Consider the following 13,965-nt stretch of genomic DNA (forward strand, 5'->3'; position numbering starts at 1 on the left):
CATTCTTATATTTATTAAATTTCATTTATATGCCAGCAGACAGAGCGAAAACTTATCATCTCAAATTTATATATCGGCTTTAAACAAGCATGTTACGTATTATATAAAACTGTATATGGCGCATAAACACTGCTTATATAAAACAGGCGCATAAACCTTACAGCAGCTGAACGCTGACGTGGATTTGGCATGGAAGGGCTAGCCAGGCGCGCTTGAAGCATAAATATCTAAGAGGTTGGAGCAAATCGTAACTGGTAAGGAGTGTAGAAAGTAGTTGTATAAAGTGCTGTACGATGTTTTGTGAGCAAGGTGTACTTATAGCATTTATAATGTATATTATTAACCACAAATGTTTGTATATAAGTATGATTTATAAACAAAAGAACTGCCATTCCACTGTTAATATGTCGGAAAGAAGATATTTGTGGCTCACAGTCTCTTTAAAATTAATAAATAAAGTTAGTCGAAAAAGTATTTTCGTATTTTGTCAATATATGTAGTTGCAGTCGTATAACTCCAGTGTTACCAATTACATTGTGTCATACCATATAGTGATGGAAGGGTGAGAATCCAAAAAAAATAAGTTAAAATTTGTTAAAAAATACGAAAAGACTTTTTCGACTACCCAATACAAGCTTTTCTCAGCACTTTACGTTCTTAAAGTATATGAAATATTTGAGCAAAATAAAATTTTTGAATATTTAAACTCCGATATCACTTTAAAATGTAGTAAAGAGCCACAGCTGCTCTCCAATTGTCACAATAGCATCTAGGAAGTAACTCGAAGCTGACAAAACACACAACAGTAATATGGTTACACGTATGCATGTGTGTTCCACCATGTGGCATATGTGCCTTTCAAGCTACTATTCACCAGAAATGTGCCAAGAAAACCGCAGACGTGTCGTTTTAAGTCACGAATTGCATATCTAAGATGTCAGTTACTGCGAGCGGCATCAATACAGGAAAATAAAAATTTCAAAAACATGACAACAGTTGAGCAAATGAAATATTTACGTGACAACAATAGCTTAAAGAGAAAACAAGCAAAAAGTGAACCCGTCGCAAAGAAAAAAGTATGAAACTTGAGGTTGATTGAAGCGTTGGTATGGCAGCTATAAGTTATGGTGGACAGATTTGAACAATTTATGCGGATTTTATGGCGTTACCTAAGTTTGTAATTTATTCCAATTTTAATGAAGATATGCTGACAAATAAAAAAGGTTTTCATATAAGGACTTGAGTTTGATTGATCAATTCGTATGGCAGCTATATGTTATAGTCCACCGATCTCAAAAAATTTTTCGGAGATTTTAGGTATATCTTCGAGACTAATCTGTACGAAATTTCTTGAAAATAGCTTTTCAACTATAAAAGTTTTCTATACAACAACTTAATTTGGAGGATCAGTTTGTATGGCAGCTATAAGTTATATTGGGCCGATCTCAACAATTTTCTCGCATAATATGGCGTTGCCAGGTATAATAATTTATACCGATTAACATGAAGATATCTTGTTATATAAAGGTAGTTTTCATATAAGGACTTCAGTTTGATCGATCAGTTTGTATGGTAGCTATATGTTATAGTGCAACGATCTGAATAATTTTTTCGTAGATTTGAGGTTTGCCTTGGAGACTACTCTCTACGAAATTTCATGAATATACATTGTCAAATAAAAGAGGTTGTCATATAAGGATTTGAGTTTGATCTGTTAGTTTGCATGACAGCTATATGTTAAAGTAGCCCGAACTGAACAATTTGCTTGAGGATTTTAGTTCTACCTAAGAGACTAATATGTGCAAAATTTCTTGAAGATAGCTTGCCAAACAAAAAGTTTTCCATACAAGAACTTGATTTTGATCGAACAGTTTGTATGACAGCTATATCCAATAATGGTTCCAAATCGACGGTTCTGACAAATACGGAGCTACTTAAGGAAAAAATATTGTGTGCGAAATTGCAGATTGATATATCATATAATAATACTTCAAAAGCACAACTGAACAGAATTGCTCTGGCAAGATTTATATACATATGTGACCTGGTCTACGAAAAGGGAAAAGGGAGCTAACGTGCGAAAACTAGTTTTCTGGGAAACAGCTGTTAAAAATCTCATCTTCCATCCGAATCAACTAAAAAGTGAAAATTGAGTTTTTGACACCTAAGCCCCCTTTCCGTAGACCAGGTCACATATGCAGTTTCGATATATTTGTTAGTCAGTGACAGGTTCGTTACTGTATTAAGTTCTTTAATTACACTTAATCATCGCGAAAACTATTTAGGAAACTATTTTCAAGCCTGTTCAATTCCAATATAATGCTATATTATTTTGAAAAATAATAAACTCAACGATGACCTCTCTCCCACCCAACAAACGCAACAGAAAATTATTGTGAAAAACAATCTTTGGTTATTCTGCTGGTAAAAATTATAAAATTCCTTCATTTAGCACACAAATTTTAATAACTGTCACCGAATATACTGATATTTATTCTTCAGCCTTAAAATTTCTTATGAATATCAAGCGAAGGAAAGCCGTAATATTATTTTAAATATATTTTGGCACAAGTAATACTTTAATGGATGGAGTCTATAGTCAAACGCAGTGTAATTTTCTATTTATGGGCACATCTATCACTAACAAAGGCATTAAATATATGCTTAATAGCAACTTCTCACAAACGCCTCGCCGATTTTCGTCATGATTTATGCATTAACTTCTTATTAATAATGATTATATGATATATGATATATAGTTGTATGATATACATATTTATAAGTATATGTTATAAGAATTTATATTTACTTAATATCACATATTTTGATTTATTTATAATATGCTACGATATTTAATCCAACGCAAACTACTTTAATTAGAGAAACTAAAAGTTACGCATACGCCATGGTGGCCAAAGCGAATTGAACAGCGAGGAGCTGATTTAAGTGGCATTAATTGAGAAATGCTGGCAGTTTGAGCTAGTTAAAGCAAAATTTGATAATAAATACATACAAAACAGTAACTATATATGTATAATTAATACATATATACATACATATATAAGTATAAAAGTAGCTAACATATGAAGTTGTTATTCGAGCACGAGTGAATGATTGTTGTTCGCCTTCGTTTTCGTAAACAGCACCACTTTATTTGTCACTACACATATTTTATACATGTCCATACATGTTAGCAACGAAATATTGCACGTTTCAGTAGTGTAGTCTGCAAGTTTTGCTACCCACGACGTGTAGCAGCTCGAGTAGCAGCAACAATTCAGCCACCAGCGCGCCGTCATCTATTATATTGTATTTTTGTTGTATTTGGCATGATATAATGGCAATTATACATATGTACGTCAAATTGCCTTTATTGATTCATGCTGTCTTTCGTTTTTGGGCTGTTGCTTTTTCAATTATTTATAGATTGCTTTTGCCATTCGTAAGCGTACGTTTCATTCACTTAGTCTTGCTTCGTTGGGCAATGTAAGTAATTAATTGTAGCTTAACTTGAAAGCAGGTCTATTAATTGTAGCTTATTTTGTGATTGTAATTTTTTCGTGACTATTTGGTTGGAAATGTTGATGCGCGTAGGCAGTGGCGGTGTAACTATGAAATGGTGGGTATTAATACATATGAAAATTGGGTAGAGCTTGAGGTTGAGATTAAAGTTGGAGCAATTATTTAATAGAAGAAGAGATGGTAGAGATTATATAAAAACTAGAAAGAAAACATTAACTTCGGTTGTACTGAATATATATATTGTACTGATAACATCCTTTACAATTAAAAGAACGTTTCAGCAGAAAAATTTGATTTTGATCGTTCAGTTTGTATGGCAGCTATATTATATAGTGATCCGATCTAAGAAATTTCTACAGACATTGTAAAATTTATTTAGATAATAACTCATGCGAAATTTCATGAAGGCAGCTCTAAAAATAAAAAAGTTTTCCACACAAGCACTGGATTGCGAGCGTTCAGTTTGTATGGCAGCTATATGATATAGTGATCCGATCCACAAAACTTCTCAGTATATAATAGCATCAACTTATGCAACAATCGTCGTGAAGTTTGGTGGAGATACTTAATGAAATAAAAAGTTTTCCTTAGAAGAATTTGATTTTTATCATTCAGTTTGTATGGCAGCTATATGCAGTATTGATCCGATCATAAAAATTTCTTAAAATATTGTAGCTGCTGTCTACCAAATTTTGTGCATATCTTGTAAACAAAAAAGTTGTCCATACAAATTTCGTGAAGACATCTCTTCAAATAAAGAAGTTCTCCCTACAAGAAGTTCTCCCCAAAGGTATTTTTATCGTGCAGTTTGTATGGCACCTATATGATCTAGTGATCCGATCTCAAAATTTTTTAAAATATTTGTAGCATTATGCTTTGCAATAAACCATACCAAATTTTGTGATGATATCTCTCTAAGTTAAAAAGTTTTCCTTACAACAACCTCATACCGATCGCTCAGTTTGTATGGCGGCTATATGATATAATGATGCGATAATGACCTATGTAGTAAATGAACAGGTTCTTGAGGAGAAAACGACGTATGCAAAATTTCAGAGCAATATCTGAAAAATTAAGGACTAATACACTACAAATATAGACGGAGAGTAGAGTGCTTAGTCTTCGTTTATTTCCCATGGTTTGACTAAAAATTTAGTATGTCACAATACTGAAATTCCCAACGTGAACTACAGGTTCTTACTTCTCAAAAATAAATTTACATTTATTAACCGTTCTATTAACTTCATTACCCTCTTTATTTAACTTTCTTTTTATCCTTTTTCCTAAAAACCAAATTCCCATTAATTCCATTCACACTAATTACTCCATGGCCTTACATTTCACCCACCTTACCTCACTCTACACAATACTTTTAATTTTATTGCCTTTCAATTAACTTCAACGCTTCGTCAGTTGACACCTGTTAAACAAAAACAATGAAGCCCATTTGATGTATTTGTTAATAAATATTGTCGTGAGTTAACTTTCCTTTACATGCCAATGCACCGTAATTAAGGTCAACGCCATTAAACGCGAGTGCACAGTGGTGTCTAACGGTTAATCACTTAATTCTACATTGTCTGCGCGCTTCTCTGCACAGCTGCCATCGTTCCTTAATAGAGTTCGTGCTTATTTCATGTTAAGAGTTTCTAGCACGATAGTCTACGAAAACAGTCGTTTACTAGATTTCTACTCCTTTAGCGCAAAATACATGTGTTGTACCCCACCCAAAGACGTAGGGTTGCTCATCGTGCACCTGTTTCGTTTCTTATTTCGTTTTCATTTCCAATGCCAAATCCATTTCCAAATGTCGCGTCTGCCAGCAATCAGCAATTTGTACCAATCATGTCGAACATTAATCGACTAGACGTTTAGATATTTCTACGATTTTTTTGTGTGTCTTACATTAAATTCGTTGTATTGAATTACTTTACTTCGTGAGAGTGCCGTTGTACATTGACAAATTGCTGGCAAGGATTGCGTGGCAGTGAGTAAGTGAGTACGAGTCTGAGTGGAAAGATTTATATAGTCAGTTTTTGTTATTGAATACGCCTGAGTACCAGCACACACATATCAGTTACAAGATATTAACATAAATTAGTCTTTGCATTGCTTTTGGTTTTTCGTTATTGGTTAACCTAATTTGAGAAAGATAAATAATACTTAAGTCATTGGTGCTTAATGAAAAGTTACTTTTAATGACATACTGCCGAAAATTGGTGACATTTTAACGCATTCAGCGCAATTCAGCAACATATGCATCGATTCAGCGCAAAATTTACTTGCAAATATTGAAATACAAACACCTATTACCCAAATTTATTGAAATTTTAACGCATTTAGCGCAATTCAGCTACATATGAATTACTTCAGCGCAATTTTAGCACATCATTTAAACTACTCATTTGAATATAATCAAAATTTATGTGCAAATATTGTAATATAATGACATATTACCGAAAATTGTTCTATCTTTAACGTACTCAGCATTACTAAGCTGCAGGTGAATTTATTCAGCGCAATTTTTACTCATCATTTATATTTCCCATGTAAATTTATTTAAGATTTACTTGAAAGTATTGTATTATAATGATGCGTTATCGAGACTTAACTAATTCAGGGTTATTTAGTTTCAGTTACATACGAGTTAATTCAGCGCATATTTGCTGCATTATTTATACTTCTCATGTACATACACTTATGGTTGTTAGAATCGTAACTCTTTTAGCTTTATTAAGCTACAATTCAGCCACATGTGAAATAATTCAGCGCATATTTGGCGCATAATTTCTACTTCTTATGCAAATATACTTCAGATTATTAGAATCTTAACGTGCTCGGCATTATTCAGCTTCAATTCCGCTACATATGAATCAATTCAGCGCATCGTTTATACCTCTTATACATATATACTTAAGAATTATTTGTAAATATACTACTGTTAATTAAGAAAACGTTATTTTAATTTTGATTTTCAATGAAACCCCGAAGTTTTGATGACTACGATTTTAAAATAAACATAATATATATTCTCGATATTGTTAAGCCATAAATCTCCTTAATAGTTATGTCTAAATTAGTTGAATTGTTAGTAAGCGCGCCATTCAGCGCAATTTAGCGTAGTTCAGCGCCTTCAACAAAGCAATATTTGAGCTTTAAATTTACATCATTTGCAAGAATTTAAACAAATTACTTATATAAAGAAGAACACGAAGAACAAATAATATCCATGCTCTTCATCCCTTATAATTAATAATCTCCATTTATCGACGGTTCTTGAGAACCCAAAATCATTTCAAATATATCTTGTTTGCTACAAAAATGTTTAAGCAGGCTTTAAATGTTTTGCAAAATAAAACAAAAACCTATTGCTGAATAAGTAGGACTATATTCAGCACCAATAATATACTTAATGCAGCTCATATTCGAAATAAATTTTTAATCAGCAAAGCTTTTTTTTGAGTGTTGTAAGCTTTTTAACAATTTGAACTTGAATTTGTTATGTTTGTTAACAAATATTTGTCTTTAGTTCAGCAAATTTAGCTGAATTTCAATTGTTAGTGTTTGAAAATTTTACTTGTATATGCAAACATAGTAAGCGTACATTGCAAATATTACTATGACCCGATAGCTGTTTACTAAGTGTGGGATGTTGAATTCAGCGCATATTTGTCTTATTCAGCACTCTTAAATTTATAGAACTAACATCAGTAATTTAGTTTTGGAGACGAATAATCTCATTTGAAGTTATTTGGTCATTATTCAGCTATTCAGCACTTTTTCATATGCATAATTTTTTAATAATTTCTTTATGTATAGTGTTTTTCTTATATTTTTAAAGCTTTCCCTTATAAAATTCATATATGGAAATAGCAGTGGTATTGTTGCTCACATAAAGCTCTTCTGTTCAGCGCAAATTTCATTCATTTAGCTGCTGAAGAATAGACTTTAGTAAGCAGTATAATTTTTTGCCTAAGCGGCGGTAGGAAGCATTAAGCAACCCACAGTTGGTATGCCACTTTATAAATCAAGTTGTCTGCTGAACAAGGAAGAGTTCGTGTCGTGGAAACCGGAAGAGATTGTAAAAGCAAAGGAAAATGCCGAAAATACCAAGCAAAAAACGCTGAATAACAGCGAGCAGAAAAAAACAAACAGTGAGATGTCGTAACGGCAGCGAAAAGTGCAAAAAACTGCCGGAAAAAGGAACGCCGTTGACAAACACTACTCGGCCGGGTAAACATGCCGCCACTGTCATTAAGACAAGTAGGAAGAGCGCAGAGCTTACCAAACGGCATATCGAAGAAATATTTGCTTACATTCACACTTGTGTATATATATATGATGTATACTATATATCCATACAATGTATATACATTTGCATATACATTTGCATGGATATATTACGTGGGATTGAACTTTACTTTGTTTCCACTTCCAACGCTTTCGTTACCACACCAGCTGGAAAAAGGACAAGCCGTCCAATTTGCATGGGTGTTGTACTAAATGTATAAATATCTGGGTGTGAGTATATTCATTTGTAAATATGTATACGTTGTATTCGTGCTTGATTATTGATGTGTGGTCATTTACCCTGAGGGCTGTTGTGCTGTATTGATCTGGAGGCTTTACTCTTTCTTTTTGTTGGTTAAAGGGCAGGAAAATTTGCCAAAACAATTTGTCCGCTTATTTTGTAGTTTCGTAAACCCTTTTTATGCTTTCAAGGTTCCTTTCGCTCTGGCGGCATATTTTGGTGCTGTGTATGTTTTATATTCCCAGCTATTTGTAGGCGTTACGCCGCGTTAGTGGCTCCATTAAGAGTTATTGGCTTTGCGAAGGGTTCAATTAAATAAATGAATAAGAAAGTCAGAAGAAATGTATCGATAACCAGCGCAAACAGGGACAAGACCATAGAATAAATCTAAAAAAATAGTTTTCTTTTTAAAAAATTACAAAAAATAAATAGAACCAGTAGTTTGATACTTTGAAACAACGTGCTGTCTACTTTTCCCGTATTTCAGTGCAATTCAGCGCTTTGCAACTTCATTCAGCTTAATTCAGCGCATTTAATCGATAAAAAATATAATCAAATTTATTAATTTATGACCTTGTGACTTTAGAACAATACTTTCTCTCCTTGCCTTGCAATTCAGCGCTATTCAACGTCATTCAGTACCCTTAAAAACTTTAAAAAATATTTCATACACATTTAAGGGTAACTCAATGTAATTTAGCTTAGCTGAAAGATTTTTTTTTCAAATACATGTCCAAAAATAATAATTTCAGTAAAAAATATAACCGACGTTTTTTCACGACGTCGAAACAATATTTTCTCCCCATTCTTATTATTTCAGCGCGTTTCAATGTCATTCAGTTCACCTTAAAGCCTTAAAAAATATTTTATTTACATTTCGGCGCAATTCAGCGCTCTTCAAAGTCATTCGACTTAATTCAACGAATCATATTTTTCAAAATACAAATCAAAAACAAATAAATTCAATAAAAAAATAAAACCTGATGTAAACGAAGTTTTTTCACGAAACTAAAATAATATTTTGTCTACATTCCTTTTATTTCAGCGCGTTTCGGTTCAATTCGGCGCTTTTCTTTGACATTCAGCTCACTTCAAAACTTTAAAAATTATTCATTTGCTTTTCAGTGCAATTCAGCGCCTTTCCATGTTATTTTGTTTAATTCAGCGAACGGTATTTTTCAACATAAAAATTCAAAACTTATCATTTCTATAAAAAAACTTAATCGGAAATAAACGAAATTTTTTCACGACTTTAAAACCTTACTTTGTCGACCTTCCTTTTATTTCAGCGCGTTTAAATGCAATTCAGCGCTTTCAATGACACTCAGCTCACTTTAAAACTTGAAAACAGAATATTTTATTTGCATTTCAGCCAAATTCAGCGGTTCTCATTGTCATTCGGCTTAATTCAGCGAATTGTATTTTTAAAGATACAAAACAATAATAATTTCAATTTAAAATTAAACCTGGAATAAACGAAGTTACTTTTTCATGACTTAAAAACCTCAGTATGTCCAAATTATTTTTAATTCAGCGCTTTTCAGAGCAACTCAGCGTTTTCAATGTCATTCAGCTCTCTTTAAAACTATATTCTATCTGCTTTTCCTGTATTTCTGCGCAATTCAACGCATTTCAATGTCATTCAGCTCAATTCAGCGAATTGTATTTTTCCAAATACAAAGAATATATCACAAAATGCCCAATCTAAAAGGACACACGCATTTAAAAATACATAAAATCCCACAGAAAACAAAGAAATAACAACAAGAATAACAACGCAATCAGATTTACAGCTTACCCCAATCGTTGCTGTTCGTGCTCTTCTTCATCCTCCATTATGTCGACTGTGGCATTCGAACCGACCATGGACGATGTGCCGGACATTAATGTGCCCATTTGTGTGTTGTTGGCTGTTGCTGCAGCAGCTGTTGTTGTTGTTGGTGCATTACCGCTACATGCCGCCGCTGTTGCTGTCAATCCGGCTGTCAACATTGCAATCGTTGTTGCGTTTGATGCATTCGATGTTGCTGTTGTTGTTGCGCCGGCATATACTGTCGATTGTGTTGGTGTTGTAGTTGCATTGTTTACATTGCTGCTAGCACTACTGCCAACGTTTTGTTGTAATAATAAATCATGTCGGCAGGTTAAATCGCGCTCGCCGGCTACTAATGTGCTGATCTCCGGTGGCAGCGGTTTAGTCAGGAATTTCGCTCGACGTATACCTGGAATGAAGCGCATCAAAATGGGAAATTGAAAGGTTTAGTGAAAAGGCTGTTGTTTAAATTAATTTCAAGGAAATAAATAGAAATGAATTTTAGAAAAAAGTTAAATCTAAAAGTAGTTTTTGGTATAAAACATTTTTTTACTCTAAATATTCAACGAAATAAATTTTAAAAAGGGATTTTCTCATATTCAGTGCTCTCAGTCGAATAAAAGGTTATTCAGCTTTATTTAGAAGAATTGAGCACTATTCAGTTAGACCATATTTAGTGTTTCCATAGATTTTAAACGTTATTCAGCGCGACTATTTATTTTTAGTCAAGCGAACTGTTATTCAGCTCTTTTCAGCACTATTCAGCAGAATTCAGCACTGTTCAGTTTTGCAATATTTAGTGTTTCCTTAGATTTTAACTGTTATTCAGCGCTACTATTTTATTCTTAGTTGAACAAAACGTTATTCAGCACAATTCAGCACGATTCAGTTACGCCATATTCAGCGTTTCCATAAATTTTAAACGTTATTTAGCGCTATTATGCAAAATTCAGCACTATTAAGCTCTTAAAGGGAAGTCAAACGGAAAGTAGACATTTTTTCGAGTGCCACTAAGCACAAAAAATATTATTTACCAGATGGAAGGTGAATGCATTTCCAATTATATCTAAACTGTTTTACATAAAAGGTTCCAATTTTACATCAATGGGTAATGTTTGATTTTTATTGAGAAAAGCTTGTTTGTAGACATTTTATGAAATTTCTCTGCTAAATAGTCTATTTGAGAAGTACTTTTGGCTACTTGTTAGTTCAGGTTGATTGAGAAAAAGTAATAGTTTTTAATTTTTCCGTAATGTTCAATATAAATCAATTAAACCTTTAGAACTTCAGTCGTTACTGTTTACCGTTCTAATTTAAACATTTTGAGAATTATTCATTGCTCTTCAGCCTCATTCAGCTATATTCAGCGCAATTCTGCACTACATTTTTAAGCTTTTGGTTACTCAAAGGTGTCGATAATGATAATACTTTTATTTTATGGTCATTCAGCGCATTTTTAAGCAATTCAGCACTACTTTTATGCTTGATATAAATTTCTGGATGTCCTAAGTTTAAGTAATACTGACTTTGGATATGTTTAAAAAGATTATATTACATTTACTTGAAAGTTTGGAAAATAAATACAAAATTAAAACGACAAAGATGCACAGTGATTCAGCACAATAAAATTATTGTTCACCCATCTATTTTAAAAATTTGAGCGTGTTCGTTGCTATTCAGCTTTATTCAGCGCAATTCAGCACTACCTTTTTAAGTTAATGGTTACTCAAAGGCATCGATAATAACACTTGCATTTTGTGATGATTCAGCGCTTTTATGAGCAATTCAGCACTACTTTTATGCTTGTTATAATCTTCTATTAGATCCTAAACTCTCTTAACACTTATTTTTAAAAATATTTAAGTATATTATATTTCATTTACTTGAAAATTTTTAAAATATATTACCAACTTAAAAAAACATAGATCAGCAGTGATTCAGCACAATTCAGCATCCATTTTTTATGCAATATTTTTGCACAATATTGGCGGCTTTCTGACTTGTGTGGTTACTTATTCAATACTTTATTCAAAACACGACCTTAATTGAAATAAATACAATACTCAAGTAATAACATGAGCCTAAACTCTCTCTACGCAGTCTATACGCCCTTGAAATTCAATCGCGTTGACAGTGCGCTGCTGCTCCTCCCGCAAAACAAATTAAGGAGCAAAACAATAAAGCATAACGCCACGCGGCTCATTCGTCTCTTACACGTACGTGCCACAACGCGTCATTGTCATCATCAATAAACAAAATGTGGCACACGTCTGACGGGCCCATAATATCCGAGACACATATGATATCCTAGAAGAGACAGAGGTGTGAGTGTGCTTAGCTTTTATTGAATGTCAGCATTGTGTATTATTGCTTTAGCTGTTTTTTTCGTCAGCCAAAGTCAAAGTGTTTATCACTCTCTTCATCTCACTCTTGCAACTGTGCAGCTCTGCTTCGTTACTAAGTGCTGAGGAAGCGCTGCAAATACTTAACTCAACGCCAATAGGCCTACATACATTTAGACCCGAAAATATAGGCGCTGACATAAGACTGCGCACTTATTTTAGTCAATCAGCTACTCTCCTTCCACTCTCTGGGCTCAGCTGTCACAATTTAAGCCCAAAATTAAATGAAGTGATTGATTACCGTACTTTAATGCTTGTTGTAAAGCGCTTTACACGAGGCTAAAGGTTTTGTACACTTATGTGTGTTTGTTTACAGCTTGTTCCTTACAGTATCGCATTACACCTGGCTGTGTTGGTTGTTGGTCTTTGCCTGCCTCTGTTGAGCTGTGTTTGAGTTTAGCAATTTACTCAAGTTGTGTGTTAAAGGGCACCAATTTACGCTGTCACAATGACGTAGATTGTTAATTAAATCGATAGAGTACATTTGAGGTGATCGTGCGCTGTAAATTTCTCTAAATGTCAATTTTAAATGTTCAACATGCTGAATTTGGTTGAAAGTACCTGAATTTCAATTTCAGCTTAATTCAGCGCGCTTTAAATATATTCAGCTGCTTATAAAAGGAGCAGTTCGTTATATTTCATTTCTTAAAATGTTAAAGTTATATGTTCACTGTGCTGAAAGAGCCTGAAGAACTATGTACTTTCTGATACAAAAAAGCAAAAGTTGTCAATTATAGGTTAATTCATCGCGCTTTAAATAAATTCAGCTGCGTATGAAATGAGCATTCCATTATATTTCATTTATGATGACACACAAGATTATATCAAGCACTAAAGTGGCGCTGAATTACACATAAATGAGCTGAATCATCATAAAACACGAATACTATTATTATTATAGCTTTTGAGTAAACGTTGACTTAACAACTTAGTATAAAAGGCGCTGAATCATGATTACATACAAATATTGATATCATAGTCGCTTTTCAGTAAGCAATAACTTAATAACGTAGTGCTAAAGTGCGCTGAATAGAGCTGAATAACAATAAAGAACTCCCAACGTTTACAAAATTTTTTTTACAGCTTTGAAAAGTATGCTGAAGAAAAGGAGCTTTTATTAGTGTTTGCCACATGAAAGATAAGCCTTTCATATTTACCAAACACTTACGAAAATATTGTCTTAATCATTAATTTATTTTTAGACTTAAATATATGTATATTACATGAGCGCTATTCAGCTGAATCTTATTTTCCATAAATTGTCTAATATTTTATTCCTTAGCAGTAAATAAATGTATTCAGCTCACTTCAAAACATGCCTGCTAGACAAAAATACTCATCTATACGTTATATTTTAAATACTATTTCTTTTCAGTTGTCAAAACGTATTCAGCGCAAATTTGAAATTTATCAAATTAAAATATGCTTGATTTTGAGTAAGTTGCTGTTAAAACTAGCGCTATTCAGCGTTTGTTGTTTAATTCAGCACATTTAGTTTCAAAAAATATTGCGTAAGAAATGAATGTAAGCAAACTTAAATCACTATTTTGCAATTTGGGTTTATTGAGCCAAATTCAGCACAATTCAGCTAACATAATTGGATTGTAAACCACACTGATACTTATATTTAGGTAACCTTATCTTAATAAACAACTGCGCTAAATATATTTTAATAGTATTACATAATAATGAAGCCC

The 13,965-nt window shown here is 33.0% G+C and overlaps 1 protein-coding gene across 3 annotated transcripts in view; it reads right to left on the reverse strand.

The window, feature by feature from the left end:
- Positions 1-13,965, reverse strand: part of LOC126756492 (uncharacterized) — a 233,361-nt gene that overhangs the window by 10,410 nt on the left and 208,986 nt on the right. For all 3 annotated transcript variants that reach the window (XM_050469577.1, XM_050469579.1, XM_050469578.1), the window contains one exon: positions 9,852-10,275. In XM_050469577.1, coding sequence (XP_050325534.1) covers positions 9,852-10,275 — 424 coding nt within the window. The remainder of the gene's footprint in view (positions 1-9,851; positions 10,276-13,965) is intronic.

The sequence above is a fragment of the Bactrocera neohumeralis genome, chromosome 4 (assembly GCF_024586455.1).
Source record: "Bactrocera neohumeralis isolate Rockhampton chromosome 4, APGP_CSIRO_Bneo_wtdbg2-racon-allhic-juicebox.fasta_v2, whole genome shotgun sequence".
Classification (NCBI taxonomy): Eukaryota; Metazoa; Arthropoda; class Insecta; order Diptera; family Tephritidae; genus Bactrocera; species Bactrocera neohumeralis.